This window comes from Tympanuchus pallidicinctus, unplaced genomic scaffold (assembly GCF_026119805.1).
Source record: "Tympanuchus pallidicinctus isolate F22 unplaced genomic scaffold, pur_lepc_1.0 scaffold5, whole genome shotgun sequence".
In the NCBI taxonomy this organism is placed as follows: Eukaryota; Metazoa; Chordata; class Aves; order Galliformes; family Phasianidae; genus Tympanuchus; species Tympanuchus pallidicinctus.
This window is the reverse complement of record NW_026294769.1, coordinates 10,259,431-10,279,431: the sequence shown is the minus strand read 5'-3', so window position 1 is coordinate 10,279,431 and position 20,001 is coordinate 10,259,431. Positions and strand designations below refer to the sequence as shown.

The following is a 20,001-nucleotide window of genomic DNA, read 5'->3' as shown; positions in this document are numbered from 1 at the left end:
CCCTTTAGTCATTACTGCTTGTTTTTGACTAGATGAGCTAGGGAGTCATGATCCATACCCAGTTGTAGCCCAGCCCTGAGCAAAAAAAAAATGGGTTTCTGGTGATTGAGCTTTGGCATTATTTGAGGAAGGTAATAATTTTTGGTTTTTTGTTTCTTTCTTTGTTTGCTGGGAGTTGCAGCCTTTCTTAAGGATAGTTTCTTCCTGCTTTCCAAGTTGTTCACCACCTTCACTCTTCCACCTTGCTTTAACTACTGTATTTGCTTATCACCTTCTAACAGCTGAAATTACTGATGTGTAAAGTGATCTTTCATGAAAATCATGTGCTATGTGTGAAATGAAAGTAAATTCACAGGAATTCTGGGATGAGGGTTTCTTGTGAAGTAGACCTTTAATTTCTGGCAAGAAACAAGCCATTTTGTACACTTACTAATTGTTGTTAAATAAATATTTTCAACAGAATGTAACTTTTTTTTTTTTTTTTTTTTTGCAAACTCTTTGTGCTAGTGGGGTACTCTGATGTTCTTGAAAGCAGAGGGAAGTCTCTAGTGGTAGGCAGTGACCATTAAAAATACAGTAGTGTTTTCCAGTCTGTATATTGAATATCAAACTAACGGTTGTTCTCTGTAATGTGTGACCTTATCACATTGCTTATCCAACTCAGCTAGTGTTGGGAAAGTTGAAGGGAGACAGAGTGATCACAGAGTCACTAAATTGTGATTGAAAACTTACCAAAATCTATGGCATTATTCCATTTCCCATCTCTAAATTTTTGGAACAAACTCAGAGCAAAGAAAAGTCAGATGAAAAATAAAGTGCAGGATCTGGCATTTACTCAGATAATGCAGCTCAGATAATAAAATCTCTAACTCATAAAAGTACAGCATTAACCTCGGATATGTTAAAATACTGATCATTGTTTCAGAAATGTAAAAATATTCTATTATAATTATTTCAGAACCAAGTCGAAGTGTTTCACTAAGCAGTGATGCAATAGAAAAAGAAAAGAAAGGATTTCTGGGATTTTTCAAAGCTAATAGAAGCAACAGCAAGGTAAGTGTTCATCAATATATTGCTTTACTAAAGAAAATGCATTTCTTTACATGTATATTTTGCCTGTGAGTAGTAGGCTTTGTTTGTTTTTGTCATTGTTGATTTTGATTAATGTTGATTCTTTTTTTTTCCAAAGAGTCATTTTTCAGCAGATGTGTTAACTATGGTTAATCAGTACAGATGGAGATCCGAGCTCATTACCTTTTAGTCCACTTAGTAATGCATAGACTGAAGGGTAAAAAACCAAACATTTATGAAGGAAGTGATGTAATATAGAACACGTTAGATATTTCTAATTCTTCTGTGCATGTGTGATACTCTGTTTTAAAGCAATGTATATCTGCAGTAAGTTATGTGCAGACTTGCAGATGATAATAATGCAACTGCAAAACTGATGACTCAAAAATAACTTGCTGTACTAAAAGGAATAATATACACTGAAGGATCAGTGTCTGCTACAGTGCATGTCAGGCATTTTTAAATTTTCAGAAAGGAAAGTTGATGGAAAAAACTTTATTAAACTAAGCTCAAGATACTGTTACAGTTGCTAAATCTAAATAACTTTGAACAGTTATAGAAGATGTGACAGTATTCTTGTAAGGGGAAAACTGGAAAGTAGTGTTTATGCATTCTACGTATTTTTGAAATTTAGAATTTTTTGAGATGCTTTTTGAAAAATATGCGCTCCTCATTACAGAAATTAAATACAGAAAATTGTCTCACTTGAGTACATGCAAAGAACATATTTTCTTTCATCTGAGTTTAAAAATCCTCTAAGGCTTTTGCAGTGAAATCGGATGACCTGGTACTAAGTAACATCTGTTTTGTTGATGGACTGGTATTACAGTTACAGTCACGTTTCTAAAACTGTATAAACTTTCCAGAATCTTTCAGTTCTCGCCATTTTTCATTATGATCAAATTTGGAGTTATTTTGCCAGGTGGTGGCTTCCAAATCAACACTGGGAATTACCATATTGAAATATCTGATCTGACATGGATCCTGAGCTGTTCTTAACGTTGTTAAAGTACATAGCAGAGCTATATCTTATGGGAAACTAAGTCAGTTTTGGTGTTCTTATCCTGTATAAGCAAGTATTTTTCCCATTTAGTGTGGAACAAAAACACAACTTAAGCAATAATGCTGCATCTGCCTGGAAGAATATAGTTCTCAAACAAGCTCAACATGAACTCCAGGGGCATACCATGGTGCTGCAGTTCCTCTGGAGGAACTGAACATAGCATGTTTACTGCATGGTAGTTGGTCACAGAATGGCCCGGGTTGGAAGGGACCTCAAGGTCCCTTAAAAGGACCTCAATCTCCATCTGTTTCCATGTTACTGAACTTCAGTATGAAATGCGTGCTCTTGGAGTTGTAATTCCAGAAGCAGATCAGATTTAGCTTGTAAAATAATTGCACTTGCAACATTGGAAAACGTTGCTGTGAAATGTGGCAGTGCTCTGGTTACTGCAGTGGGTTTCTCACAGCTAGGATTACAAGTTTATTATGCTTCTATATCCCTCCCTCTCTTCCAACTCTCTTTTTCATACTTGTTAAAAAATAAGAGGTCATAGCCTGAGATTGCTTTTTAAAACACATATTTTAATAGATGTTAAAAATATTAGAAATATATTAATAATCTGCAAGTAATTTTTGTCCTGGGATATGGTGGGAAGTGCAGAAACAAATATGAAGAAACAGTTTCAGAATCTGAGATGAAGCTTTAAGTCTTGCTGCTAGTTCTGATAAGTTAATTGATTTTTCCTACTGGTTTCCTTATTGGACTCTTACTTTCAGATGAAGAGTAGAAGAAGAGAGATTTACCTACCATTTTGTTTAGAGCTGCAAGGAGATCATTGTTACCTTTTTAGTATGTTCTGTAGTAGTTTGAGCCCAAACAGATGGGAGAGTTACTGAAAACTGAAGAATAGTGTATCATACAAAGGAAAGGAAGATGTTAAGTGGCCATGGTAGATGTGACACAGTGTTATGGCAGATTTACAGCTGAAACTGCTGAAGATACTTAGTTAGCAGAATTGGGGCAAATTCATTAACTTCTTTTAAGACAGAATTAATAGGTTTACGAAGGGATTGTATTACGAAATGTCCTGTGGTTTCAGGACATGTGAAGTCCCAGAATGCCTTTTCCAAAGTTGCTTTTACTGTTTCTCAGTTAAAATTTCAGTCCTTTGCAAGACTTCGGTTCTGCTTATTTTTTTCTTTGCATTATCGTTTGCATGCACACAAACAAATATAGGATCACTGTATGTGGTCATGTGTATTCTCTATTTTAAAACTAGCTGATAGCAAGAATTGTCTGAAGTCTTGAACTGAAGACGTGCTGTGGGGTTTCAGTCATTTACGGGTAAGATGGCTTTGTTTGCAAGGGAAGAACAGGGTATTAGCCCGTCTTGCAAAATGTCCTGGATCAGGTGTCGCTCCACTCTGCAGGCCCACGCTCAGATTTCCATGCCCACACACTCTTACTTTCTCAGCTCACTGAAGGCAGTAATCATGGGATGACAATGCACTAGATACAGCTTTTTGAACTCTTCTGTGTTTGTTTTCTTTTCCAACTATATGTAAAATACCATCACACAGAATGAAAACAGAGATCTTTTCTCATGGTTGATACAAATTGGTTGTAAATATCTTGTAGGTTAACTTTTTGCTTACAGGCTTAATGCCAGATCAGGTATCACCTTCTTCAGTCCATTCTAATTTTATTCTGGATCAGTTACCCTCTGTTCTCCTGCAGCTGACATAAAGACATAAAGGTGGCAGAATACCATGCCTTTTGATATGAAATATAGTCACGTGCCTGAGGTTGCATCCACATCGAATAGGCAGTGCTGTACAATCCAGTAGTCCAGAGGTTTTGTGCAGATGATTGTGGGATCTTGAGATGGTATCTGATAGGATGCAGAAGCAGTCTTGTCTCTGACGTGTGGAGGAAGGAGCTCTCTGCTTGCTCCTCTGTCTGTCTGTGTAGGTATAGTGGAAACTGGCAACATGGCTGCCGTTACTGCAGGACCTGCTCGCTACCTGTTTTCTTTTTCCTTGCCTTAGCATTGTTCTGTTTTTATAATATTAAAAACAAAATTCTTTATATTCCTGCTAATGAATTTCTTAAGAGCTTTCCTACCTCACAGAAATTTTGCAGACTCCTTCAGTGTTTATCAACAATCAGTCTAGCGTTACAGGGGCAGTTTGTCCTCATTCTGTGATCAGGTTTGGTGCTTTGCTTTGGCCTGTTTTTGCTCTTTCTGTTGCTACTGCTGTGTAGGATACTTGTTTGTGTTACAGACAGAAGAACACTTGAGGATGAACAGAGATTATGGTGAGGAGGATGTTTTTAGTTCTACATCTACAAGTGAAGGAAGCTTGGATGTAAGTACTAACGTGGCTTGTAGATGCTACTGCTTTCCTTTAGATCCAGCATTTTTTATAACCAGAACCTGCTGCTGTTCCCTGTGCTTAGTGAAGTAGAAGTAGTTGCAACCTTCTTCCCCCTAGTTTAGTTATCTCAGTTCATAATTCATGTCTTCAAATGCAGTGCACTTTCTTCAGTTAAACTCTAGCTACCTAAACCATAAAAAACAGGTTTCTTTCAAAGCAATATTCTAAGCAGTTGTGAGCAAAAAGTGGTTTAACCAAGGATGTGCCTGCAAGATGGTGAGAATGCTGCCTTATGCAAGCCTTATCAATGATGTTTAGGGTTGGCTTTCATTGTTATTTTGTACATTTGTGGGTTTTTTTTCTAGGGAACCACACCTCTTTTTTTTTTTTTTTTTTCCTGTTTTTTTTATTTTTTTATTCCTTTACATGTCTACTTTCTGCATGGCAGCATTCCAGTTGTTTCTCAAGTAACTTCTGGATGGTGACTACTTTTGTTTTAAACCTCTGCTAATAGCATAAGGGTTTTTGTTATGTACTTCAGTAGGTTTTGTGGTACAGAAATCCTATGAACTGCATTTAGGAAGGTTTTTAAGTTCCCCACAGGCTATTAAAGAATTTAGGTTTCTAGTTAGGAAGTGTGAATCTTAAATATTTTTGAAAGCTGTTCTGATGGATTTGTAACCATAATTAATTGGATGTATCTTTTTGCTTTTTTAATTACTTGGCTCCTTGTATTTTCAAAATCTGGAGAAGACCATGTTGATAACATAATAGAAGCCTGAAATGTGTGGCTCAGCTCTGAATCCCCATTTCACAAATATTTGGAAAATGATCCACAAAATATGCACATTCACCAGTCAAGGAGAAGAGCTGCAGAAAATCGTGGAAAAACTGGAACAGGAGTGAAAGAGGAGAACCCAAATTAAAAGGGTCATATAAAATAAATCAGACACGGGCAAAATGGAGAAATCAGGAGATTAAAAAACACATGATTTCAAATCTGTGAAACACTCATGATTAAAAAATACAGAATTAAGAATGCTTCATATGACAGTAAGAATTTGGGTGGCACTGTATGGAAGAACTACAAACTTTTATTAAGTTTTCTGTTAATATAAAATTCTTGTAGTAAAGATCACATTGGTAACTGAAACATATGAGATAGAGTATAGAAAAAAAGCTTCATGAGCTCCCCCAAAATAAAACCTGCTCGTAGTTTGTATTCACTGCCTTTGTATATTTCTTTGTCTTAATACTCAGCTAGGACAAGAGAAGGAAGAAGAAAAAGAGGGATTCCAAGTGAGGATATAGTGAAGGTAGTTAAAATACTCTGAACTGTGTTTTCCACCTGTGTGTGGTGCCTTCTTTGAGGAGAGACATCTCTTAATCTTTGTAGGGAATTGGATAGGGCAGATCACAATTGAAGACCTTTTTTCTTTTGTCTTCTGTGAAAAAACTTGTCAAAAACTTTTAAAAGCATGATCAATATAGCTTAGAGAGCAGACGTATCTTGGAGTAAAAGGTAGTAAAGCTGTCCTTTGTATTCAATTACACAAATACAGATTTTTTCCCTTTTAAGAGCCATTAATCTTCAAGATCAATATAGTCATTGTTTAGCGTATATGTCTTTCACTTCTGGCCTGACACTTCTGTTTGTATAAGCACTGATCCTACCATGACACAAGTACATGCTTAAATGTGAATATATTGTAATAGCTCAGTTTAAATTGACATTTTTCTGTTAGAATTAGTTGAAAAAATGTATAAAACTAGTCCAGTTGATCCTCTCAGCAGCGTAGAATGCCCATCCTTCAAACAGGTTAGATGGGCTTCAAGAACAAATATTAACAACTGTATGTCTCAGGTGGAAAATAAGTATAAAATACTATAAACTTGGCATAGCTTGCTGGTATAAGTCACTTGTATTACTTTAAGATAAAATTCAAATGAAATTAATGAAACTTCCAATGAAGGTACTTCCAGAACGTTAGCAGTTTGTTTTAGTGATTGCTTATAGACGTGGCTTTGAGACCGCTCAGTCATTGTAATTCTTCATTCCCTGATTGCTCAAAAGATAATCTCACTTATATATGCTTTGGTGGAACTGAGTATCCTTTCCCAAGCAAAGTGGTATCTTACATGGCAGTCTATATGTCAAATGCACATTTAAATCTCATTATACAGAAAAGAAAATTCACTGAGGTAAGGTAGGTCTTTCAGCTACATGTCATCCAGTGGAAGGTGGTATCTTCAAGTCTGCTTTCTTTTACTGCTTTGGGTCATTTTGACAGCATTTTTCATTGTAGTGCAGAAATCAAAACTCAAGTTTCAGAGTAGTTTTTGCATTGTCTTTCTAAGATTACCTTTGGCATAGTGAAAAGATCAGGAAAATCTTACCTATATGGAAATGGGCAGCTGATGAAGTACAGCTGATCTAAGGGCAGGATGAGGTGTGCTGGTATTCTTAGTTTAAATCGTTTTACCACTGTTATGTGGAGGTAATGTGCACTGAATTGTGGAAAAAATAATGACTGTTCTATATTTATTTTTTTCTTTGTTGTTTGAAAAGCGGCCAATATGCAGAATGGAATAAAGCTGTAAGAGATCTTTGGTATATATTCGAGCACAAGTTATATTCTCTTTTTATAAACCAAACTGTCACCATTTCCATATTTTTGTAATTATTGTTAGAATTATTAAAGTAATTTGGATTGCTGGTGAAGAATCAGATTTTCTAAGTCAAGATGCGAAAGTCAACAGCTGTGCTGAAGTGAAAGTACACGAAGAGTATGAGCAAAAATAAATTAGAATTAAACACTGTAGAGACTGTAAAAAATGGCAGAATTGTCCACAACAGTGCACAAAAAACATTATGGCGTGCATCAGTAGACAATTTAATGGTTCTGAAATCTAACAGTGTATTGCAAATGAAGCAGAAATCTGTGCCTTTAATATGTACTGTTTTGTGCTAAGTAGAGGAACCAGAGTACCTTTTCACAAGTCAACCACAGTTGAAGCATTCTTGCTTATAAATACAACATACAGATAAAGCAGTTGGGAGATGCAGAAGGGTTAACCCATATTCCTTTTTTTGGGTACCGTATTTGGTCTCATAGCTGGAATTTTAGAACAGCTGGGAAGAGGGAGTGTGAGTAATCTCTGCCACTTGGTGGCACTGTCCTCAAGTAAACAGTTGATCAAGATGAAACCTGATACTTGGAACGCAGTTCTAAAATTAGCTGGTTTTATTTTAGAGGCCTTTGTGTTTTCATAAATCAAGAGTGAAAAAAATACATCCCAAGTGCCGAACGATGTGTATCTCTGATGTGGAATTTGTTTATGTAATAAATCAGCTCGGGAAAAAATATTTAAAAAGTACGGCCAGGGACATTTATCAGAGGATTTGAAATTTCAGCACAAAGTCTTATCACGCAAGGTTTCTCTAGTTCAAACCAGCAGACCAGAGTTAGAAGATTTTTGTCAGTACTTAGAGAAGAAATTTAAAAAAAAAAAAATAATAATCTAGTCTTGGGTATGTATTTGAATGTCTTACTCATAACAGAATCAATGAACTTCGGCAAAGAAAGTAATCTGGAAATTTGCTGCTTAATGGAGCTGTCGTGGCTGCTATAAATATATTCATGCTTAAAATATCCAGGAAAAAAAAAAGTAATTTTAGATTTCAAGTAGATAGCAGAGAAGTTGTGGATATATATAGGGATTTTGTTGTTGTTTCGGTTTTGTTTTTAGGGGTAGTTGATGGTTTAAGAAAGGAGGGTGGGGAGGTGTTGCTGTTTGTTTTTTGCTTTCTGTTCTAGTCTCTGTACAGGAAGCAAAGTTATGTTTCAGAAGAAAGATAGTGCCCTTAAGTTTGGGGAAAAAAAATCATCAGGACTTCTAGTACATTCGTAACTTTGACACTCACTTGTTAAATGATAAGAAACAGTTACATTCCCTAGGAATAACATACATGTACATTATTCACTTTTTTAGGGCCTTGTTTGCTCTTCATGTATTGTAACTTTCATGCTTCAGAGCTGGCAGGAGCTGAAGCATTCACGATACACTTTCCCAATTCAGAAGTGTTTGGAGAGGGATCAAGTTCAGTTACACAAACATAATTTGAAAATGTGATTACTTCTTAACCATATTAGGTGTCAAGCAATAACTGAATGCCTTGTCCACTGTTCAAGATTTGACCTCAGGTAGCCAGGTACTGTTTAGGGCAGTAGGCAGTAAAAGCTGCAGCTATGAGAATGTTGTCCTTGTATCTAAATGGAAATGAGCAGCTATCAACTTTTAATACTTCTTCATTTCTGATGATTGCATTCACTTTATAGCCTTGTTTTTGTTTGCTTGTTCCTTGGTCTCCTGGCAGTTCTTAGGGTGCTTTATTGATACTTACAGGGTCAAATCCTGCAACAGTTCTACAGCATTTAACAGTTAGAGTTAGACCACGCTGCCAAGATGTAGCTTTGTGATCTGGCTTTGAAGCAACTGAAGCATAGCTTTGTGTGGTTTTGTTTGTAAAATATAAATCCCAGCATTAGTATGGAGAATCATCTAAGTATTACAGCAGACTGGTCTGTCCTCACCATTCTTTTGTTAAAGATGTCTATAAGTAGAAGGAGTTAGATGCTGGAGCATAACACTCAGGAAGATATAACAGAATTAAAAATGATTTTGTATCTGCACCTGTTCTTATGGTTAAAAGAAAAATAATTCATTAAATATAACTCAGAGTAGGGGTCATGATGATAGTAGTAACTTTAGCTAGTTTCATTTTTACATCCTTACATCCTTTGGAAAAAAAAAAACCCAAAACTTTGAACTTTTCTTGCTGATGAGGTGAGCTTTGCTAGATTTAGCTTGCTTGCAACTGGCATTCAGCTTACATATGGTGATCACCTTGCTTTCTCCTTTTCCGCTGAGGACAGGAGAATTTTCTTTATCACAGTGAAAATTTAACTTGGAAAAAAATCTGACTGCATGGAAATTTCAAAACAGAGTAGGTTTTAAAGCAACTGTGATGTATTTTTCACCCGATCACCTGATACTGCAGAACCTCTAGAAATGTCTTGAAGATGAGCTACACACATTTGATTCTGTCTTTGAGCAGAAGGATGGATTAGGTGGATTGCGCTGGTGCTTCTCAGCAAGAATTACATCTGCTGAAAAGATGCAGCATTTTCCATTTCCTTTTATGGTGTGCACTTAGAGGATTCATTGTCTTCAGTTATATAAGTTGGGGATACATTCATATATTTATGATAATACTTTTAAATTTTCCTTACAGTATGTGATAGCAGATGAGTTTGAAACAGTGGCTGCTTGACACCAGCCTTCAAATTCTTCTTCCAAAGTGTAGTGTTACTATACCTCTTCAAAGAAAACATCCTTGCAGTTAATGTGGAGTGTAAAAGAAAATTCTGGTTCTCAGAACCAGCTGAACTACTTTGGCTCAAAGAAAATAAAATAAAAATTAGCCAGAGGCAGACACCTGGAATGGGAAGTCTCACCAGCTATGGTTAAAGCATCATAATGTTATAAGCTCTTGAAAACAGACTCTTGTGAAGAGATGTGTTGGCTGACCCATCTTCTGGCTGTGCTTCTTAGGTTGTACAGCCACAGGATTGCCAACTTTATGCATTCAGGAGTCAGTTAGCTCCCACCCTCACCAAGCAAGAGTGACTTAAGTCATTTGGTTAAAAAAATAAAAAAAAATAAAAATAAAAATAAAAAAAAGAAAAAGAGAATAGAAATCATTTAGGCTGAACTTTTTTTTTCCCCTCCTTTCCTCCGCTGAGAATTGGTTTTACAAGCCACATTGCTAAATAATTTTTTGCAGCAAGAAAAACTTTACTAAATTAAGGTCTGTCACATAGTAGTCACCAGAAGTTGTCTTTACATAAAATTATCATGATTGAGAGCAAAATCATCACAATGCACTCTGATATAATCACTACAATTCACCTGCTTTTTAAAAATAGTAAGAAACAAAACATAAAAAACCTGGAGTTGTATCATTTCCCCTGCGGTTCTACTTTTAAAAAGACAACTCAGAAAGTTCTGTTCCTCCAATGGCTTTTGAAGGGTATTTTGAAGGAAGTAATTTTAGTTATTTTGGACACTAAATCTAAGCATCAGAGTCACGTTTACTGAGTTTTCAAGCCACTTAAATCAGGACACAATTTTTATGCATTAAAGTCTGGCCAACTTGTGCATCTGCTACCTGCTTCTACTCAGGATGAAATCTTGAGTTTAAGGTTTTTACTTTATAAAACTGCCACCTACCATTGTGGCCAAAATGTGAAAGAACAAAGTCTGGGATCCCTTCTGTGCATTTGGAGACAGCAGCCAGTCTATCTCTCTCAGGACCATTATTGAGAGAATTATTTCTTCTTTTGTAATGTAAACCAAAGTACTGGCTGGGATAGAGATGACTGGAACAAAGCTGTGAGGTATTCTTGATGTGGGAAGCATCCTTTTGTAAAGATACCCAAATATTCAGTGACTCAGAAGGAGAGACCAAGAGCAAGCTTAACTATTCAGACTAACAACAAATTAACTTAAGTGTGGTGGCAGCTATGTGTTACAGTGCCAACGCCAGAGATGTTTTTGTATGTCTTATGCTAAGCAGATGTTAGATCCAACAAATAAGTCACTGAAGCTAGAACTGGAGAAACCAAATGGCTGATGCTTGCTGCTCAGTTGAGATCACCTTGTCTCCAGTCTCTGTCTACCTAAAGTCACATTTGTGTGTTTGAGCAGTCTGCTCTGGTGGGTTGGAAGCTTAAGTCTTCTCAACTGGAATAAAGTTTTGAATTGGATTTCCCATATTCTTACAGAGTCACTGAACTTTGTAGATGGGTGCAGAGAATGAGACAGGAGAGAAAAATATAACAGCTGCTTCTTCCAGCAGCTGGGTTTTGTGTGGAGCTAGGTTTCTTAGGTTTGCCTAATTGGATTAAGTCCTTGCTGATGATGACAGACATTTGCCAACTTCATGGATCCTGATGGAGATTAGGAGTTTAGGCAAGAAGTTAGGAGCATGGGTTCTCAGCAGTTTTATGCATAGCATGCCCAGAAGCAGAATTCAAGCCCTAAAATGAGAGTAAGCGCATCATAAGGATACGTGTCAGGCTTATTGAAGGGAAAGCACTGAGAGGTATGAGTTGGAGAGGCCCAAGCTAACGAGAACGTGGTAAGTTAGGCTAGCCAGGTATATGAGGCAATTGAGCTTCCAAACCTGGACTACATGTCTTCCTTTTGTGTTTTGTGGATGTACCTAGTTGGGCTGGTGTAAGTTGGCTCAGATATCTCCCTCGGATGTTTAATTAAGACCTTGTGACACACCCTTAACCACCCAAAATCCTTTTATGTCTGATTCATCTTCTGTTACTGATTTCACTGAAAAGTTTTGAAGTTAACTCGTTAGAAAAAAAAGAAAAAAAAAAAAAAAAAGAATAAAGCAGCAGCTAATAAGGCCAATGGTTTTTAATTTGCATTAATAAGAGGACATAAAAAAAAATATCCAAGCAAACTTAAATTCCATTTGAGATTTTTCTAGTGACATCTCAACCACTCAGGCTTTGCTTTCTTGGCATTTAATATTACCAGAGCCCCTTAATAGCATATAATAGCCTTGTAATTCCTATTTGGTCGTAATTTATTCAGCATATTGTTCTTAGCGTAACTGGCAAGAATACAGTGGTGTTGAAAGTACCACTTTTAAAGAATATTGGATAAGCAGAGATATAGTAAGTTAAGAAGGAATTTCACATATTTCTGTGTACATAAAATGTTTTTTCTGTTTAATTTTGGAATGGTTTTGGAATGATTTGGAATTACTAATTCCATTACAAAGTACGTTTCTGTAAAGCTTTCCAAATGTAACTGCTGTAATGAAAGGATTAAGGTGTATTTATGCCAATGCCCTTCAGTAGATGAAATCAGAAATGGCTAATTGTATGCCATGGACTCCATGTTGGTAACACACAATAGAGATTTTGGTGGTTTTTTGGTTTGTTTTTTTTTTTGGCAATAACACCTGTTTTTGTAGTGGCATAATCTAAGTCCCATGTAACCATAGATTCATTATGCTAGTCTAAAATACCCTACTAGATTTTTAGATACAGTAGAGATTTTCAATATCAGTGAAGGTATAATGTCTCTTTGCTTGCAAAGAATTTTTGAAGCATGAGTGCTAATAGGATTTGGTTCTTTTCCAAGCCTCTTCTGTGGACAGCAAAGACTCAATTTCATTAAAAGTAGTGGCAAATAATAACATTTCTTTTAATTAGAAGATCTAATGATTTCCACATGTATTTGTTCTGTGCATTATTGTTCGTTGGCAAAACTGAGCTGCTTGGTAGTGTGTGAAATCGTATGTCTCAATAACATCTTATGACGGATGAGGGAGGATTTGCAAAACAACAGTTGCTGACAGGACACAAAACATTTCACTTTGATGGGGGAGTTTTCCAAAGTGAACTTTGTGGCTTAGTTCTGTCATGCAAAGTCAAATTTACATAAGTTTTAGCGGTCCTTACAGGTCACCCTTAAACTTCAATAGAAGTTGTGTACTTGAAGCAAGGACTGTGTGAAACTCTTTACTGTCTGTGCTACTTAGCTGTTAGCTACTAGGAGAGACGTAGTGCCTGTAGTCTACGTAGCTGTTACACATTCTTCTTTTCTAGAGCTAAATTAGATTTTATTGGTCATTTACTTGCAGCTCCAAAGCTGATATTCTATGAGCTTAACAAAAATGGTAGCAAGTATTTCCGGCGCTGCTTTTTCTCTTATCTTCCTGCATTTAATATTTCAGTTCAGTTCTTGGCAGTATTTTGGGAGGCAAGTGGGAAAGGAAAAGGAGAGTGTCAAATAGTGCGCAGGCTTTCTAAAGACATAATGTGAAGTAGTAATACCTTCATGTAAATATTCTTTCTTGTAGTTATTTTTTCTTTGTTTATGTTGTCATTTACACAAGAAGGAGGGCTAGAAGAAGACAAGGCAGACAGCAAAAAACAGCCTTGGAGAGTTCTTAAAGCTATGACAGGCTGCAGGAGGTGGACCCAGTGACATTTTCAGTGTAATACTGAGCACCTGTTAGAGTTTTTCTGCTTCAATTCCTTGGTGACCTGGTGAGAGCCAGGTGGAACTGATGTTTGGGACATGAGCTGAGCAGGCACTCTGAAGCATGCCGGCACAGAGAGATGGAGGGATTACCATTATAATATGGTTATTCTTAATTTTTTTCCTTTCCTCTCATTATAACATACTCTTCTTTCCATTCCAGCAAATGTTCAGGTACACATCTCAATTTCAGCGCAAAGATGGTGTAATTTCACAGGTTCAGTTTATTCTGATTTACAGTTGTTTGCATAGGACGAGAGTTAGGCCAGTAAAGTGCACTGTGGAGTTTTGCCTTGTAAAAACCTAATGGCAGTGGATCTGACAGAAGAGGGAAGCGCAGAAGAAACATTTAAGACTATTTATTAATCAAGAATTCCAGCAGTAAGGCTTTTCTTGCCTTGATTCTGGCAAATGTACAGATGAGAGATACTGTGCAGAGAGCGTTTCTGCACAAACAGAGAAAGCCCTCCAAATGTAAACATTTGAGCAGCTGGCATGGGAGATTAGTGCAGCAGGGGCAGGAGGGGGGTAATACTGGTTTGTGGCGCCGTCTAAATTTAACAAATTTTAAACAAGGTCCTTTTTCTAGTCTAAAGGTTATAGATCAGAAAGACAATATCAACCAAGTTGTAGAAGTCAAAGTCATTAACTACTAATTAATTAAAATTAAATTGTCTTTTCAAAACTGCCCACACCACTCAAAAATAACCCAAAAAAAAAAAAAAAAAAAAAAGAATTTTGGGAGAAAATTTTCTATGCAACCTGTTGAATTAAGGAAAAAAAACTTTTCTACTACATGCAAAAGACAAGACTTTGCAGTGTTTTTGCTTTGGATTGTAAATTGTCTTAATTTATTATTCTACTTTTAATTTCCTGTGACTGAATATGAAATCAAAGGAAAGCATCATGCTGAAGCTGAAAGCGATGTAGGATCTATTAGCTCTTAGTAGTCATTTGTTCCATACACTACATTATCTGGGTGGGGGGGCTAGGAGTGGTTACATTTTGTTTTTTTAACTCCTTTCCAAATAGTTACACAACAAGGCTTTCCATTGGTTTGTGTGCTGTTTTCTTGTGGTTTTTGTTCTTGTGTTTAGATAACCTTTTTAATACAACACTTTACCTATTTGTTGTGTGTATTTTTGGAAGGTACCTTAATTTCTTCATTTTTTTTTACAATAGAAAGTATTGATATATGAAGCCAAAATATGTATTTAAAAAATTAGAACTGTGCTAGCACTGTTATAATTGTCAATGAGTTCAGAAATATACTGAAGAAAAAGATTTCCTGGAGAAGTGACAACATAGTTCAGAGCATACTGTTGCTGTCTTTTGGCATCATAACGTTAGTGTGTGTCCATTGGAGACTTGATACAGAAGTTATTGGAGCCAGTGGAAAAATTCTTGCTGGTTTCAGCTGGCTTTGGACCATGTCCTCTGTAAGCTATAATGGCTTTGTTAGCCGTTATCTATGCCAGGCCATTTTAAAATCCTTCTTCCTCGTGCTACTTTAGATTCTCTTTCGTAAGAAGAAAGATCTGCTGCCACTTCCGCTGTCATCTTTGAAAATATATGAACTTTGTTCCTTTTTGATGGACAGTTGACACAGATAAAGTCCTCGAAGTTGCTTCTGGAACATTTTCAAGCCAGAAGGGAGAAAAAAGTAGAACTTGTTAAGTCTTTCAGAAAATGAATTGCAAACAGTGGCAAAGTAAGGAGCAGATTTCATCAACCAGTAATTTGTTGCAAAAGCAAGTTTTTCTTTGCTATCTGACATGCATACCCAGAAAGTAAGCACAGTTCTCAGTACTGCTTCCCCTTTTTCAGAAGTTACTGTGCTGTTGAAAGTGTAAGTGCAGGCATGGTTGTGTCTGTTTTCACAGATGTTAGCCTAAGTTTCACCTAAATTTAGAGCTGAGCTTGGAAGGATTCTGCCACAGCTCCTTGATGGGGAGAGGATACCAATGGTTTGGAATACACCTGTTAGTGTGAGTGTATAAAGCAGGAATGTGGTCAGCCATGGTGAGGGAGGGCTGACTGAAAACAGGAGGAAGAACATCTTCAAACAGCTTGAATCAGAAATGCCTGAATTCTGATCTCATAGAAGTTCATGCAAAATCCATGTGTGAAACAAAGCTGTGTGCAGTGTCAAATTTGGTCTCATACAAGTATCAGAAATCATACATTGGTGTCTTATGGAAAATCATGCTGAATTTTTTGACTTGGAGAAACTCAGTCGACTGCTGTATACTGCAAAGGAAAATAAAAATATGAAATGATGTACATGAAGTGGATAAGTGGAAAAGGATGAAGTAGCTTGAGTTCTGGAACAGCTGTACTTCCAGTCACTTTGCGATAGCCTGTATTCCAACTTGACTTTTATTTAGAAAGTGGACTGGCATAGACAAAGAGTTAAAACTCTAATAGTGACATCTTCCATTAAGAAAAAAAAAAAAAAAAAAGCCAAAGATATTTGAGGTTATGATGGAATAAAATTCTCAGAAAATTGTAAGGTGAATATGCTTTGTTATTCTTAAAGTGCTCTTCTTTCCTTCATTACTAAATTTGCTAGATTTTTGCCGGTATTTATTTATTTGCCGGTATTTATTTATTTAGCGTATTGATTATTCTCCAAAGGGAGTAGCCTCTGGAGAATGCTTCTGATTAGAGAGGAAGTTTGGGACCTGAATCTCTTATGATCCTGAAATGAATTTTCTTGTGACTTTTTCAGAGTTATGTGTATTTTCTACTGAAATGTTTCATCTCTAATGGAACAAACTTAATGTCTGTAGGTATTCATCTCTATCATTACGAAGCAGAAGGCAGATGTGCACATCCGCTTGGATGTGCTTCATCCATTGTCCAACAAGAAAATGTTTTCTCTATACCTTCTCCTCACCCTTGTATTGTTTCTTGACCACCATTATTGATCATGATGTTCAGCTGTTATGAATCAAAATGATTCATTGCCATCAATACCTGATCTAAAGCTGGAGCACAGTTTGTGTACATTGTTGTTTGTTTTAAAGGGTTGGTCTGCTTTGGCTAATTATTTGTTGCCAGAAATGCTTAGCATGGAAACTGTAGGTGCAGTTTGAGGACTGTCTTAGGTTTCCATCTAGGGCTTAAGAATCAGGCTGTTGTGCTCTTTGTGTCCAGGTATGTATACATGCTCACATAATGATGCGTACAGACATTTGAAAGAGCTTATTCAAGCAATGTGTGTACATACCTATGTATGTGTATATATATATACACATATATATATACGTGTATATGTACACATATAGTCATTTGAAAGAGCTAATTGAAATAGTATAATTCTTGGCTGTTGACTTGAGTCCTCTTTGTGACTCTGTAATTAGCATTTGTTTTATGATCTGCACTAATTTCAGAGCTCTGAAGCTGTTTTGTTCATCTAATTTAAGTTTTAATATCTTTGGAGGTTATATCATTTTTCAGTAATATTTTTGGCAGTTTTATCATTAAAAACTCTGAATGCTTCTTTCTTGAAAATTTGCTTTGACATTTGGGTGATTTTTTTTTTTTTTTTTTTTTTTTTTTTTTTTTTTTGTCTCCCTGTAGCTAAACACATACAGTCACCATAGACTTCAAAGGGAAAAATAGTTGCACAACTTCATTCTAAATTAACCACGTATTTGTGTGGGAATTGGATTACAGGGACTGGAAGTGAAAGCCAGTTCTCTGAGCTTCAGTAAATCAGAGCAGCTTTTTTGACTTTAGGGAAGTTCTGCAGATCTTAGTGAAAATTAGCTTTTGCATATCAGTATATATATTTTTTTTCCATTCATCAACAGCTGTATTGTTTTTACCGAGATGAAATTTTCACAGGCCAAAAGTTGTGTGTGCCAGAAGCTCAGCAGCCACTGAACAACGATGAGAATCGATTGTTAATATACTTTGTCTCTGGAAAATTCACTGGAGGACACCACTTCCACTAAAAGACAGGGGGAACACTTCAGTGTACCTCAAATAAAAACACTTTCAATAAAACTAGAAGTTCTTTCTTTAAAACCAGAAGAACAAGTACACAAAAAACTTTTGCCAGGATTTATTCTTATTTTTGATCTCCGTAAGAATTAGTTACACAGGCATTAGAGCAGACATTTTGAAAATTTTACGTTTCATCTGCTTCTCCAGTACACGTTGGAATATCTACAATGGAAATGCATTGAAGGTAGTCAAATTTAGTGGCCTGATATTTCCTGTATTGCAGTAGAAGTTCTTCTCGGTAGTTTTTGGAAGTATTTTGAATTTCATAAAGGTATATATCGCAAGTATAGCGACTCATGTCTTCCATAGACTGAGCATATTGGCTGAGCGATTTAAAAGAATGATGAAGCCTATTAAAAATGACTTCTTACTGCAATGATGAATTAGTTTTGCTCAAGATCTCTGATCCTTTCTGTGGTTATTTATGATTGATGAATGCTTAACACCAGCGGAAATTATGAAAATGTCTTTTTTACTGTTGTTGGTCTTTGACATTTTGAACTCTGTTTCCTGAAGTCTCTTGCCAAAGCCTTAATAAAGATAGATCTGGGTTTTTGCCTTGGTTGTGCTATGCTATTTGGTTGAGCTCATCTATTTTTAGAGAACACTGAAGTGTAAGCGAAAAGAAGTAAGCAGCCTTTTCAGACTTAGAAAAATTTGGCTTTTTCCATCTTGATTCTTCCAAGATTGTTCTCACTAGATTTATTAATGGTCTTCTTGCGGCCAAGTGTAAACAGACTCTTTTCAATTGTTCTATCCTTGGGTTGTGTTTTTTTTTCACTTCTGTTACGATATTTTTGTCTCTGTTCTATACTGAGATTTAACTGGATGTTAGTGTCCATGTGGATTTTCCTTTGTATTTTAAACACACTTTTCTTTTAGGTCTGTCACTGGTTTTTAAACATTTCTTGGTTGGTTTTATGATGTTTCTTTGATTATTTTCATCCATTTTCGTTGTGTGTCTTTGTTTGCATTTATTTTTTACCACAGAAATAGCTAATGCTTGCTCACAAATCTGTATTTTCATCCCCTTTTCCATTCCTCTCACTACTGAGTCTTTACCAATTTGAGTTCTGTTCATGTGACCTTTTTCCCCCACCATCTTCACACCAACAAATGAGCATTCACTTTGCCAGTGAATATAAACAGTCATTGCATTTTCTTGCAGAATATAGTTTCTGTTGTGCGTAAGTGCCTGAGCTTGTAGCATTTACTGAAGGCTTCTGCTTTGCTTCTGTCTTTTTCTGGATTATCATCTTTGAATTTCTGCAAAGGCTACCTCACTGGTCAAATCTGGAGAACATATCCACTTCATTTTGTCAAACGAATCATCATTTTGTTGCTGTTCTCACTTCTTATATATATAAAAATATTTTTAGACTTATTTCTTTTCTTCTTTTGTACCACCTATATGGATATCCAGAAGAGACATGTAGTGTTTTCTACATTTTTCCCTATGTATTATTATAATTCATTGAACTCCCTCTACTTCTCTCATTGCAAGCTCATCTCTGATCTCTCTCTGATGATATATTTCATCTTGAATAGATAACTCTTCCTTTTTCTTTATTGTCTTCTGTTTTGGTTTTTGTTTTGTTGTTGTTGTGTTGGTTTTTTTTTTTACTGGCATAGAACAAAACATTTTTCTTTTTGTCATGTAGCTGTCATTGCACTGTCAGGTCATGATACTCTTATTTAGAATCATAGAATCATAGAATCACCAAGGTTGGAAAAGACCTAAAAGATCACCCAGTCCAACCGTTCACCTATTCCCAATAGCTCCCACTAAACCATGTCCCTCAACACAACATCCAGCCTTTCCTTGAACACCCCCAGGGTCGGTGACTCCACCACCTCCCTGGGCAGCCCATTCCAGTGCCTGACCACCCTTTCTGAAAAGTAATACTTCCTCATGTCCAGCCTGAATCTCCCCTGCCGTAACTTGAAACCATTCCCCCGGTCCTATCACTGATGACACGAGAGAAGAGGCCGACCCCCAGCTCACTACAGCCTCCCTTCAGGAAGTTGTAGAGAGCAATGAGGTCTCCCCTGAGCCTCCTCTTCTCCAGGCTGAACATTCCCAGCTCCTTCAGCCTCTCCTCATATGGCCTGTGTTCCAGACCCCTCACCAGCTTTGTTGCCCTCCTTTGAACACGTTCCAGGGCTCAAAGGAGGGCAACAAAGCTGGTGAGGGGTCTGGATCTTTAATGCATATGCATTTAACTATCCAAAAATATGATAAATATCATGAATAAGGAAATTTGCTGACACTTCTGTTTGAAGCTCCCTCGTGAGAATATCTTTTTCCCTATATTGCCTTTACATATTCATATTTTTGACAGTTATGAAAAACCTATTTTCAAAATGCAATCTTTTTTTCATGGGCTGACACATTTTGAC

At 36.5% G+C, this 20,001-nt stretch overlaps 1 protein-coding gene across 9 annotated transcripts in view; it reads left to right on the top strand.

Moving 5' to 3' along the window:
* COBL (cordon-bleu WH2 repeat protein) overlaps positions 1-20,001 on the top strand; it is a 147,972-nt gene that overhangs the window by 48,867 nt on the left and 79,104 nt on the right. For 7 of the 9 annotated variants that reach the window (XM_052703495.1, XM_052703497.1, XM_052703496.1 and 4 more), the window contains 2 exons: positions 959-1,053; positions 4,360-4,443. In XM_052703495.1, the coding sequence (XP_052559455.1) occupies positions 959-1,053; positions 4,360-4,443 (179 nt within the window). The remainder of the gene's footprint in view (positions 1-958; positions 1,054-4,359; positions 4,444-20,001) is intronic. The other 2 variants (XM_052703501.1, XM_052703500.1) reach the window with 1 other exon arrangement.